Genomic DNA, 13,683 nt, shown 5'->3' on the forward strand with positions numbered 1-13,683 from the left:
CACAATTCTGTCTGTGATTTGCACCCAGGTGTCTGTATTTTGTATCACCAGCTGTCTCTTGTTATCCCCTTGTCATTCATGTATATAAGCCCTGTTTGTCTTGTGTTCTTTGTGAATCAATGTTTAACGTTACACCGCGTCTGTTGCCTGAGTCTTGCCCTGCCTTGTCCTGCCTTGTCTGTTTCTTGTTTTTGTTATTTGCCTACCTGGATTCTGACCTTTGCCTGTTTTGGATTTCGCTTTTTGGATTACCCTTTTGATATTAAACACCTCACTTTGCTGCACTTTGGATCCTGTGCTTATTACCTTGGCGGTCGTGACAGTGTGTGTGTGTGTGTGTGTGTGTGTGTGTGTGTGTGTGTGTGAGAGAGAAAGATACAGAGAAATTTGCCATTTGTGAAAATACTGTAAAGCAGAATAGCGTATAAGGGAGAGGAAACAGTCAATGACTGTAAAACATCAGATTGATCAGAGATGCATCAGTAGAAGGGAGACAGATGGCATCAAATACAGTATTTTATATTACAGTATGTATGTTATACTGTAAACAGATTACCATGGTAGAGACTGCCACATTACTGTAACTCAACCTTCATCTGTAAAGGTCTACTGTATAGATTCAGTCAAATGGTATAGAGTGAATCATTTACTGTATTGCCAGCAAACTCTGTTCTAGCACAGAACCTCATGCACTTCATCACACCTTTTGATATCACACTGGACAGATACTATTACAAACATTATGGATTCAATTACTTCTAATGTGGCAACTATAGCCTGTATTACTGTAATTATTTCAGCAACAACGGTGATTTGAAACATGTATCTTGCATTGTTGAATGAACTGATTGTTAAAAGTAAAGAAGATCATACTGTTGTGTTTCGTGATAAAACAAAATGTTCTCATTACATATTACAATAATCTTGTGTTTGAAACAATGATTATGTGGACTGAAATGTGTATAACTAATGAAAGCATGGGATCAGGTTTTGAAAGAATGACTAGCTGTGTTACAAGTGTGATCAGTTTGGATTTTTATACTAAGAGTTTTGAAAATGTACACCTTACTTGTGAAAATAGTACCAAAGCGAATAAAAAAACTAATACCTATTCAAACAGACAGTTCATGTATACTTACAATAAAAGTACTACTATGTTTTATGTTAATCATGTGCTTTTACATTAAGACTTAAAGTAAGTTAAAAAGACATAAAGTGATTTTTATGACCTTCTACTGTAAATATCGCCTTTATTGTTGTTTTTGACACCACCTTAACAATATGACTATATCTGTTTATCTGAATATAAAGGTAATTACTGAGGTAATTAACGGTAATTAACTTCATCAATGTGGATCATCCTCATCACATTTCAGTATTTTGCTAAACGTGTTGCATCGCTTCCGTCTCTTGTGTTTTGAACATATACTCTGCCCAGAGGTCATGTGTATCTACCTCTTACCATTCCTAATTCTTGTTTCTGATCCGGTGTCAATGGAGTTATTACAGTTGCTAAATTTTTGTTTGTCTGCCTGTTCATGTGTAGGTCATCAATGAAAGTGATGATTCCCCACTAGGTCAAAATCATAATGATAATGATGATTTTGTTGATGGTGATGAGGAAGTGGTAAGAACATAAATTACATAATTATTGATGTAATATTTAATTGTTTTGAGGAAGATGCATATTTCTTGTTGATCTGTCTCTTACCATATAAAGTGCTTGCTACTGACCGGTTTATAATGTAGCCATTATAATTTATACAATTCTGTCCATAAAAAGGTCATCGTTAACAGTGATAATTCGTCAGAAAGCCATCATGCCAGTGATGATGATAGCACTACTGAAATGGTAAGACCATGAATTGTGTTCTTTGGTTTTATCTTTCCATTCTTCTATGTGTGTGTGCATGCATATATATATATATATATATATATATATATATATATAATTTTTTCCCCAGCTACAATAGGTTAAGGTTTAATTATTAGCAGAATTGTTTGTCTTTTGTTGTTGTTTTATTAACACCAACGGGATAGTTCACCCGAAAATGAAAATTCTGTCAAACCAGAATGAAGTCTATTCTGTTAAACATAAAAGATATTTGAAGAATGTGGGTAACCAAACAGTTGATGGTTACAAGTGACTTCTATAGTAGGAAAAAAGTACTATGGAAGTAAAGGGGGATGTAACTGTTTGATTACCCACATTGTTCAAAACCATCTTTTTTGTTTAGCACAAGTAATATATTATTATAGGTTTGGAACAACATGAGGGTGATTTAATTGATGACAGAATATTCATTTTTGGGTGAACTTTAATGGCAAGCTGCAGCATGTTTACTGCTGCCCCTTTAAGACTTGCACACATCTAATATCAGATGCACATCCTATTTTCATTCAACTGTATACTTATACTTAAGACAAACCAAACTGTGTTTATGTAAACCTTCTGTGTATTTGACAGTGTTGGGTGCTAAAAATAAATTCAGTCCAGTAATAACCTGCTATTTAATGTATGCGCTCTTCAAGTGTAAGCGATCAGAAAAGCACATATGAGAACAGCACGCTAATGAAAAGTTGAAACTGCAAGGCTTTTAAATTGATGCACATAATGAACTTTCATTAGTGCAAATAACAGCAGTTTACCGTGAGTGTAACTCTACCTCTGTGTTAACATGTGTTGTGAATCAGACCTAATTCTTCACTTTTTAATATAGTATTTATTACAGTTACATTTCTGTTTGTCTGCCTGTTAATGTGTAGGTCATCAATGAAAGTGAAGTATCCTCACTAAGTCATCATGGTGATGATAATGCTGATAATGAAATGGTAAGAACACGCTTTTTCTTATGTATTGTTGTAGTTATTACACGTGTCATGGCAATTTCTTTTTTAAATTTCTAATTAATTCTGAAGGTCAGCATTGAAAACAATCATTCAAATCAAGATCATCAAGTTGGGGCAGAAACAGTAAGCATTGCATTTTAAAGGGGTGGTTTACTGCTTTTTTTCTTTGCATGATTGTGTTTATGGGGTGCAATATAACATGTCTTCGGGTTTTTTTGTTTTTTTAAAGTCTTATTTTTCATAAATTTCACCTTTATTGTAAGCCGCTTTCTCCTCTGTCATTTGAACGACCGGTTGACTTCCTGATTCTATGAAACCACTCCCTCGGAAACAGGCAATGGGCTCAGATTGGTTAGTTGGGCCGGTGTGTTGTAATTGGCTAAACTGTGTAGTGCATGTTGTCCGGAAACTTCACGCCCATTTCCTTTACGGGCGAAACTTGCATGTGCTCCGGTCCAATGTAAATAATGGTGTCAATACTGCCGTATCAGTTTGAGCCAGAATCAGACCCAGAAAGCGAGAATCAAGCAACCTCCGCAAACACGGCTCTTACAAAACGTTTCTGAATGGTAAATTTTTTATTATTATTATTCTATTCTATTCTATTCTATTCTATTCTATTCTATTCTATTCTAATCTACTATTATTTTATAAGAATTTCGATACGCTGTTACTTGAAAATGCTACTGCTGCTTGTTAGCTTTTGAGATACGGTTTTCTCCTGATTAAACATTTCATATAACTGAATAAATGACTGAGTAATACCGTTTTTTAAAGTTATTGTTTTAACTTCAGCAGCTGAAGTTTGCTGTTGCGATTACATATAATTTTTTGAACTTTATACACGTTATTCTTATACACACAAAATAGCATCGAACTAACTGGCTATAAACAAACAGCGTTGGCATTGGTTTACGTTCTTGATCAAATCGAAAAATTACGTCATAAAATATACATGGAAAATACATTTACAAAATTAGTACATAATTACACATTCAGGTCCAAAATGTTTGTACGCGTTTGTACGTGTAAGTGGCTACTAAAGCCAGCGCTGGCATTTGTTTACGTCCTTGATAAAACTAAAACATTACGTCTGAAATTATACATGCAAACATTATTAAGTCTTACTTACAGGTTGTGGCCCAACAACTGCTGCCTCTGGTTTTAAAGTTGGAACTGCTTCATATTTTAGTAACAGTTTCTTGTTGAATCCGGCATTTAATTCGTGGAGATTCTGGAAGCTGTCTTCCGTAAAATGCGCAGCACAGAGAGCTATTACGATTGAAATTTTCAGGAACATAATCAAACATAAATTTTAGCCATTGTTGACGAACTACAACATCCGTATGAAGCCCGAACACAGAAGACCTGGCAGCTGAGAGAAAATAACACACTTTCGACAGCATGGCTACAGCTCTTCACTAGAACTCTTCCTCTTCGACAAAGCCGCAGAAATATGGCCATGCCCCCTTTTTGGCATGGGTTAGTTACGTATAAAACCCGGGAAGTATCTCGTTGTAGTCCCATTCCAGTCGTTTTTGTAGGCATTAAACTTCCTGATTTTTAAAAGACGATATCTCTGCTTACGTTGAACTTTCAGCGCAGCAACTTTGCAGATATTGTTCATGCACCAACAGCAACATTACACACTATTTAAAATGAAAAAAGTGAAATCACAATCAACCACCCCTTTAACCTTGCAGACACTCTTGAATGACAATATGCATTTCACTTCACTCTGTAGGAACTACAATAACATATCTATCTATCTCTCTAAGAATACATTACTTTGCTTGAGCAATGACCGGTGCAAGTTATTCTTTCACACACTGACAAATGATGTTGTTAATGTGGTTGTTGTTGTGTTGCATTTGGTTGTGTTCTTTTGTTGCCACCTTGTTGTGTATAATGGATTCAATAATTGTTTAACAGGAGAGTGTAGAGGAAAGAAGGAGACTGATTGAAGAGCAAGATTCTGAATATGAACAGTCCTTGCTGTTGGACAGAGAAAAGGTAATTTAATTTTATATTTAAACACAGCAGAAATTCAGAAGCCTACATATGTAACTATGTTAATGACATGTATCGTACAGATTAATAATGAGAGAAGAAGAGAACAGCAAGAGGAGAGACGACTCCAGGCAAGTTAAATTAATCAACAGTGCTTTATTTTGCAAGCGTAATTTTCAAATTGCTGAGACAAATTGTGAAGAACTTACAAGAACCATACAGTATGAAAGTTCAACAGTTACCTACAAGGATGCGGTTAGTTTCTTATGGCTCTCAGTTTCTTATATCTGTCCCATAATCAAGACAGGCAATAAAACCACCAAAAATGACAAGGGTGGTCCATAAAGCAACACCACATTACGCTTCCAATCTAAGAAACTTAGAACTATGGCATTCACACTGTTTGCTTTGTTGAATATAATCCATCACTGACGCAATCAAGTCAATAATGAGAGCAATCAATGGTCAATACTTGTAAAAAAAACATGATAATTGTGAATACAGATAAAAATAAGATTTGTATCTCTGTTTTGTATAAACCTGTGATAACAGAGTGTGCTGTAATGTGTAACCTTTTATTATTGTAATTTATTTTCTTTAAATAATTTCACAAAATACAGTAGGAATGTAGGCTTCTATTTGGTTTGTATTTCAGGAATTTCATTATGAACTAATAAAATACTTCCGTTACATAGGTCATACGTGAGAGGATACAACTGTCTGCAATTTTCCCTTCAGAAGGAGATGTTACATTTCAGTTTCACTATCCGGATGGCTCTCGGAAACGCAGACTTTTCCAGCTGCAGAACACTATACAAGTAACAGCCAGTTGCTATATACATCTGTATTGTAAGTTTTCAGATTTACATAAGTGGTTAATTGCAACTTGTTCCCCTTTTCTAGCAACTCATATTCTATGCAGGAGCAGTGGATTCAGCGACTGAATCACTCTGCTTGATATCACACAGTCCAGCTGTTGTAATAACGACCTCATCTAATGGGAAAATAGGAGACTACATCACCCAATCCACCACATTTTTTGTTCGCTGGATTGGAGCTGAAGACGTATGTTATACATTTTTCTAATTGTGCAGATTAATTGACGAAACTAAAGCCCCAAAAACTGTCATCTGTTTTAACTGATAGGACTTTATAATTAACTTAGACCTCTCAAAGTCTGTCAGGGATGTCCCTGTATAGACTTATGCTACAGGTCAAAACTTTGTGTACAGTAAGATATGTAATGTTAGTTTTTTTGGACAGGATAGTGGAAATTGACAGTAAAGCTTTTTTTTAAGGGTGGAGAGAGGGTTATGGGATCGGGAAAAGACCACAAGTCACAGTTGCGCCATATGTCAGTGCGTAAACCACTTGGCTATCAATGGTGACAAGATATGTAATGTTTCTTAAAGATGTTCCTTAGATCAAAAATACAGGAAAATATTACAATCATCTGTGCATCAGTAACACGAGTTGTTTCACATTCCAGTTGTGTAGTTTCTAATGTATGTAAGACAATGATACCTATGGATCATTCTAATCCTACATTTTGTAGATATTTGGTTATGTTCTTTTGTGCTTTAGAGTAACCCAATGTTTTCAATGTGTTTTAAACAGGACTCTTTTGACAATTTAACACCTGCTGGAGTCAACCAAGCTGAAGCAGCCATTCCTTCCAACCCAACTGCTCCCTCTGCCTCTATGGACACTTTCAACCCAACGGTTCCCTCTGCCTCTATGGACACTTTCAACCCAACGGTTCCCTCTGCCTCTATGGACACTTTCAACCCAACTGCTCCCTCTGCCTCTATGGACACTTTCAACCCAACGGTTCCCTCTGCCTCTATGGACACTTTCAACCCAACGGTTCCCTCTGCCTCTATGGACACTTTCAACCCAACGGTTCCCTCTGCCTCTATGGACACTTTCAACCCAACGGTTCCCTCTGCCTCTATGGACACTTTCAACCCAACGGTTCCCTCTGCCTCTATGGACACTTTCAACCCAACTGCTCCCTCTGCCTCTATGGACACTTTCAACCCAACGGTTCCCTCTGCCTCTATGGACACTTTCAACCCAACTGCTCCCTCTGCCTCTATGGACACTTTCAACCCAACGGTTCCCTCTGCCTCTATGGACACTTTCAACCCAACTGCTCCCTCTGCCTCTATGGACACTTTCAACCCAACGGTTCCCTCTGCCTCTATGGACACTTTCAACCCAACGGTTCCCTCTGCCTCTATGGACACTTTCAACCCAACTGCTCCCTCTGCCTCTATGGACACTTTCAACCCAACGGTTCCCTCTGCCTCTATGGACACTTTCAACCCAACGGTTCCCTCTGCCTCTATGGACACTTTCAACCCAACGGTTCCCTCTGCCTCTATGGACACTTTCAACCCAACTGCTCCCTCTGCCTCTATGGACACTTTCAACCCAACGGTTCCCTCTGCCTCTATGGACACTTTCAACCCAACGGTTCCCTCTGCCTCTATGGACACTTTCAACCCAACGGTTCCCTCTGCCTCTATGGACACTTTCAACCCAACTGCTCCCTCTGCCTCTATGGACACTTTCAACCCAACTGCTCCCTCTGCCTCTATGGACACTTTCTACCCAATGGTTCCCTCTGCCTCTATGGACACTTTCTACCCAACGGTTTCCTTTGACTCTATGCACTCTCCGGCCTCCGCCTCCACCTCTTCCTCGACCAGCACAGCAGTGAGTGATACTAGGTAATATGTTTTTTTTTACTACAAACTACAATTGTTTGGCCCTCATTGTACTGTATGTGATAATTAGCAGTGGAACTGCAGTGTTCAATGATGCATTCAGTTTGTCACTATACAGTACAAGAGTACAGCTTGAGAGCTTGCTGAAGCCTATGCAGTGCATTCAGAAAGTTTGGTCAATTAAATTGATTGGACATGATTTGAAACGGCACACACCTCTATAAAAGGCCTCACAGCTGACATCGCATGTAAGAGCAAAAAACAAACCATGAGGTCAAAGGAACTGCCTGTATAGCTCATAGGCAGGATTGTTGCAAGGCACAGATCTGGGGAAGGCTACAAAATATGCACTGAAGGTTCCCAAGAGCACAGTGGTGTGGTGGTGTATTTTTCAGACTTGCTAATTATTTAACATTTTAAATACATACTTATGACAACTTGGATAACATTGCTGTACTTTGTTTTGCAGGCATGACTTGAGGAGGATGCTCCTAGGTCTACAGTCAGCTGTTGATCTGGTTGAACCTGGACCCATAGCAAACTGCGTAAATGTAGTAAGGTCCAGGGTGCTACAATGTGCTTTGAGGACATTCAACAGACGAGCATTCAATCCACATAAACAACTCGATATCGTATTTGTGGATTCGTGCGGAACAGGGGAGGGATCTGTTGATACTGGTGGTCCTACCCGGGAGTTTCTCAGGCTACTGATGAAAGAACTCCTGGATTCAAGATACTTTGTTGGACCCGAGAACGGCAAGAGCCTTGCTCTTGATTCCCTTGGTAGGTAATTTTTTTTAAATATATATATTAAAAAAGATTGATTGATTATTTGATAGACTGATTGATAGATAGAAGCAGTACATACAATTTCATAGATAGATATCCAGATAGAAAGTACGATAGGTAAGTAGATAGAAAAAGGTTCCAAAGGAAAAAGGTTCCAAAGAGTGCAAAAACAGCAATATATATCGAAATACTTATACATTTAAAAAAAAAAAATTCTAGCTGCTACTACACTGTAACACACAATTTATTCCTGTGATACCACAGCAGAAATTAAAACTGACATTACTTAAATCTTCATTCATTGTCACATGAGCTTTCAGACAGCTTTCAAATATGCTTATTCACCACACTTGCAACATTTGTGGTTTTGGAACTGTCGTGTTGCGTCTGTCGTCATGAAATGATGAATGATCATCGTTACCAATCAAAATGCATGTTCATTTAAAGCAGTGTGTGTGTTTTTTTTACATGGTCCCTTACCTTGCATTTTACGTGTCCTCTTGTCAATAGGGGCGCAACTTTAGTAAACACTCCCATGGGTTGTATTTCAAGAAAGTGACAAATTACCTATTTGGGCATATAGGTTGGAGGACATGATGGATTGTTGAATACGGTGCATGTAATTGCAGGGTTGCCTATACTGCGCTGTGAGAGACGTCAGACATTTCACAGCATTATGTGTTTTCACAAAATTCACAACCCCTTGTTGCAAAACAGATAACAATCTTCATTCTTTTTTTTTAATTGTGGTCTTCATTCCAATTTTGTAGGCTTATCCAGAGGAACATACAAGGTGTTAGGGATGATCATATCAGTCTGCCTTGTTCATGGCGGGGATGGGACCCCGTGTGTTGGCCAGAAGGCTGTATTCACAGCTCTCAGGGATCCCTGCTCCACCAGTGAACATAGAAGAGGTTTATGACCCTGAGCTGCATGACCAGCTGGACAAGGTAAGATACACATCTGTTTTTGGTCTTTATGATGTCAAAAGTCGAATCTGTAATGTCATTAACACCCGAACCTCAAGGCCAAAATAACCTCTCTGTATTGTGCTATGTTTTTGTTTTTTGGGGGGTCTGTTGAGTAGATATAGATAGATTGTTGGTAAATATGGACATGTCAAACATTTAGGAAAAAAATTACAACACATTGATAAACGCGAAATTCAAATTTGCACATCTAAAGGACCGTATTGTTTAAAAACAACTACAATAATAATAGAGGTCCTTGTGCCGACAAGTTGACTACATTAGTGTGTACTTTCAGTCAACACTGACTGACATTTATAACAGATGTTACTGTCATGATGGTACGATAAGTAAGGGATAATGTATAGTGAGCCGGTTGTTATAGTGAATAACAACCCCGACAGGCTGAACGGGATCCCGACGCGAAGCGGAGGGATCTTGAATCAGCCTGAAGGGGTTGTTATTCACTATAACAACCGGCTCACTATACATTATCCCGCTTATTACATGGCTACCTACAAAATAAATAAATAATTTGACACAAATTATTTATTCAAAAAGGAGTTTATTGATTTAAAAAAGATTGTATTGCTTCCGCTAAAGAAAATAGTCCGTTCCACGTCCATAGCAACGCTCTGTTTTTCATGGCAACGGTCTGTTATACTTCGCAGCGGTCTGTTATCAAGAAATAACAGACCGCATTCTACATTGGAATTCAGCCAAGCCATGTAATAAAACAAAGTAAAAGACTACTCCAAGTTTTTGAATATAAATGACAATCATTTATTGTACTACATCTGCCATTATTTTGGAAATAAGGATAACACTTCACATTGCCAGCAACAAAAGGTTATTTCTAATAGAACCTCTTCTCTTACTAACTTTTAGATCCAAAGGGCAGAGACCATTACAGAGGCACACACAGCCATGTTAGAGGCTTCAAACAGCCTCCACATGCTCGGTGCCTTGGGCAAGGTTTCAACCCTTGAAGAACGTCAGGATCTTGTCAATGCAGCACTAACATACTATCTAGAGGGAAGGATGGAGATGCCTCTCAAACAGTAAGATTACCTGCTTTATCACTAATGTTTTATTAAATGCTGATGTTAAAATTAAAGGTAAAAACAACTTTCACTGTAGGGGTTAAGTTTTCATTCATTTGTTACTTTTTCAAATGTGTTGCATATCAATTGATATAACTACTGATGATTAAAAATCTTTGATTCTGACAACATATGTACTTATCTGATTGAAAGACTGAAAGAAGGACTGGAGACATTGGGAGTGCTAAATGCCATAAAGGAGCACTCTTCCATTATGGAGGAACTCTTTTGTGGTGGTCCCCCCACCTTGTCAGCTGCCTCCTTGCTGGACCTCTTCACAGTACATTATTCCCCGAGAGGAACTAACAGGAGAGCCTTGGAGGAGGTTGCAGTTGGCCACTGGCGGGATTGGATCATTGAAGTCGAAGGTGAGTGTACTACTATTAGGTAGAGATGTGCCCAGAGCATACCTCCAATTTTGAAAAAGCATGGAAAATGAGTAGTGTGTGTTGTACAGTGCCCTTAAAGGAACATTGTTAGTCTTATTCATTGCAGTGTGCTATATATCAATTATCACATGAAAATAGTAAATACAAATGACTGACAGGACAATTTTGGAGGTTTTGCAGACCCTGAGTGTCACTGTTAAATTGTTTGTTGGAAAATGTAATTGTATGCTTAAACAAGTGTTTGTTTGGGAAGTTCCTATTCAGTTACAAAGGATTTCTGGGTGGTTGCTATGCAGTGCGATTCCTAAGGTACATAGGGGTGGTTTCTGGGATGTTGCTATGTGGTTGCTAGGGTACTTAGTGTAGTTACTATCATATTGCTGTGAGGTTGATAAGGTAGGGTTAGGGTTAGAGTTAGGTTGCTGTTAGGGCTGCACAATAAATAGTTTTTCTGATCGTGATTACAAATACAGATGCCACAATTACATAATCATTCAAAGGCGCAATAAAAATAAATAAACAAAATGCTATAGAAGAAAACATTTTTAATGTGTTTGAGTGTTTTCAGCTTGCTTATATACATATAAAAATATGACATGCAGTTAGTTAAAACAATCACAAAAAAAGCTAATCAAGTATTCATAGTGACTGGAGGTATTTATGATTAGAATCTTTTTGTGTCACTTTTTCTTTTTTTTAATTGATGCTTTGCTTCTTCTGTTGCAGATGGAGATGCAGCAGTGGAGGTGGATGGTGGGGACACAATTAAAGTCACCCTACAGAGTGTCCTTGTGTTTGCTTCTGGGGCATCTGCCATACCCGTATTTGGATTCAAAGAGAATCCAAATATCACATTTCTCCATGAGAACATAAATGGCAACCGGCGGATGTTCCCAGAAGCAAACACATGCACCATTACTTTGAAGTTGCCGATTGGACAGGAATATGAAGAGTTTTGCCATTTGACATCCGGTGTTATTCAGTCGCCAACGTTTGGGGTAGCGTAAAAAACCCGTTATCCCAACCCTTATCACTCTTGCCATGTGGCTGATATCTCTCCTGCTGGATTGCTGTTATTTTTTACTGGAAATTGTCAAAATTTTGTTAAACATTAAAGTTTTGTTGAACTTAATTTCCCTGAATTTAAACTTGTGTGTGTGTGTGTACTTGTATTCCCTACATTATTATGGGGACCATATTTCTGTGGCATCGCTGACGAAGAGTAATCAACTGGTCAAATTATCAGGAGAATGTGATATTTTAGAGCGAATATCTTATCTGACGTGCTGCATGTTTTGGACAGAGTACATCATAGCTTTCAGTTTCTCAGTAAATGTTTTTCTGCAAGTGCTATAGCCTATCGTCCCCTTTTGTCAAAATGTACTTACTTACTTACTTAGGCCTTTAAATTCCCATAGGAACATAGGCCATCGACAAAGCTTTTCCATCCTCTCCGGTCTTGGGCCCTCCGCTCCAGATGTTGCCACGTCAGCCCTTCTTTCTTCATCTCCTGTTCTGTGGTTCTTCTCCAGGTGGTTCTCGGTCTGCCTCCCTTCCTCCTGCCCTGTGGGTTCCACGTCAGCGCCTGTTTAGTGATTGATTTCTTTCTCTTGAGTGTGTGCCCTATCCACTTCCTTTTCCTCCTCCGGATTTGCATTTCTATTGGGTCTTGTTTGGTGAGTTCCCACAGGTTGGCGTTAGAGATGATGTTGAGCCAGTATATTCCTAGGAGGCGTCTGAGGCACCGGTTGGTGAAGGTCTGCAGCTTATTGAGTATGGTGGTGGTAATTCTCCAGGTTTCTGAGCCATAAAGTAGAGTGGTCTTTACGTTTGAGTTGAAGATTTGCAGTTTGGTCTTGAGTGACAAGTTTTTTGCCTTCCAAATATTGTTTAGCATGTTGAATGTTGTCCTTGCTTGTCCGATCCTGGCTTGGACATCGTCCTCCGTGCCACCTTCCCTTGAAATGATGCTACCAAGGTATGTGAAGCTGTTTACATCCTCTTGTGCATTTTGATCCATGGTTATGGGCTTGATCAAAAATACAGTAAAAACTGTTATATTGTGAAATATTATTCTAGTGTAAAGCAGCTGTTTTCTATGTGATTATGTAATAAAGTGCAATCAGAGTCAGAAAGAGCTTTATTGCCAAGTGTGCTTGCACACTGCACACACAAGGAATTTTTCTTGGTACTGAAGCTTCCAGTGCACATATACAAATACAACAAGAAACATACAAATTCCAAGAATAAAATATGAATATCGTATAAAAAAGTTTAGTCAGAATAAACATTTACAGATTATGAACATATTTACAGTATTTTAAATAAATATAAATATCAGCTGAGGTATTGCACTAAACAGTAGTAGTATTGCACTTACAGGCATATGCCTTGGGGGTATTTAACTGTTCAGAAGGGAAATGGCCTGTGGGAAGAAGCTGTTCCTGTGCCTATATTCTTGTGGCTAGTGATCGTAGATGGTAACAGTTCAAACAGGGGGTGTCCAGGGTGAGTGGAGTCTGTGAGGATTTTACTGGCTCTCTTCCTCACTCTGGAAGAGTACAGGTCCTGGAGGGTGGGCAGGGGGGCACCAATAATCCTCTCCGCTGTCCGTTGTAGTCTCCTGATGTCTGATTCGGTAGCTGAACCAAACCAGACAGTGATGGAAGTGCATAAAACAGACTCAATGACGGCCGAGTAGAACTGAATCAGCAGCTCATGTGGCAGGTTGTGGCATTCATCTGTGATCAAAGCTGAATTTTGAAAACAGTGTAAACATTATTTTTTTTAGGATTATTTGAAAGCTTTTAAGATAAATGCTGGTCTTTTGAACTATTCATCA

The 13,683-nt window shown here is 38.5% G+C and overlaps 1 protein-coding gene across 1 annotated transcript; it reads left to right on the plus strand.

The window, feature by feature from the left end:
* Positions 1-8,147: 8,147 nt before the first annotated feature.
* On the plus strand, positions 8,148-11,848 carry LOC309500515 (G2/M phase-specific E3 ubiquitin-protein ligase-like; the record flags this gene model as incomplete). The annotated part of the gene is made up of 4 exons (XM_082172124.1): positions 8,148-8,375; positions 10,238-10,410; positions 10,606-10,820; positions 11,568-11,848. The coding sequence occupies exons 2-4, from the start codon at positions 10,277-10,279 to the stop codon at positions 11,846-11,848; spliced, it is 630 nt and encodes a 209-aa protein (XP_082028250.1). The 5' UTR covers positions 8,148-8,375; positions 10,238-10,276.
* Between the last annotated feature and the right edge of the window lie 1,835 nt (positions 11,849-13,683).

The sequence above is a fragment of the Leuciscus leuciscus genome (genome assembly GCF_965113295.1).
Source record: "Leuciscus leuciscus genome assembly, chromosome: 6".
In the NCBI taxonomy this organism is placed as follows: domain Eukaryota; kingdom Metazoa; phylum Chordata; class Actinopteri; order Cypriniformes; family Leuciscidae; genus Leuciscus; species Leuciscus leuciscus.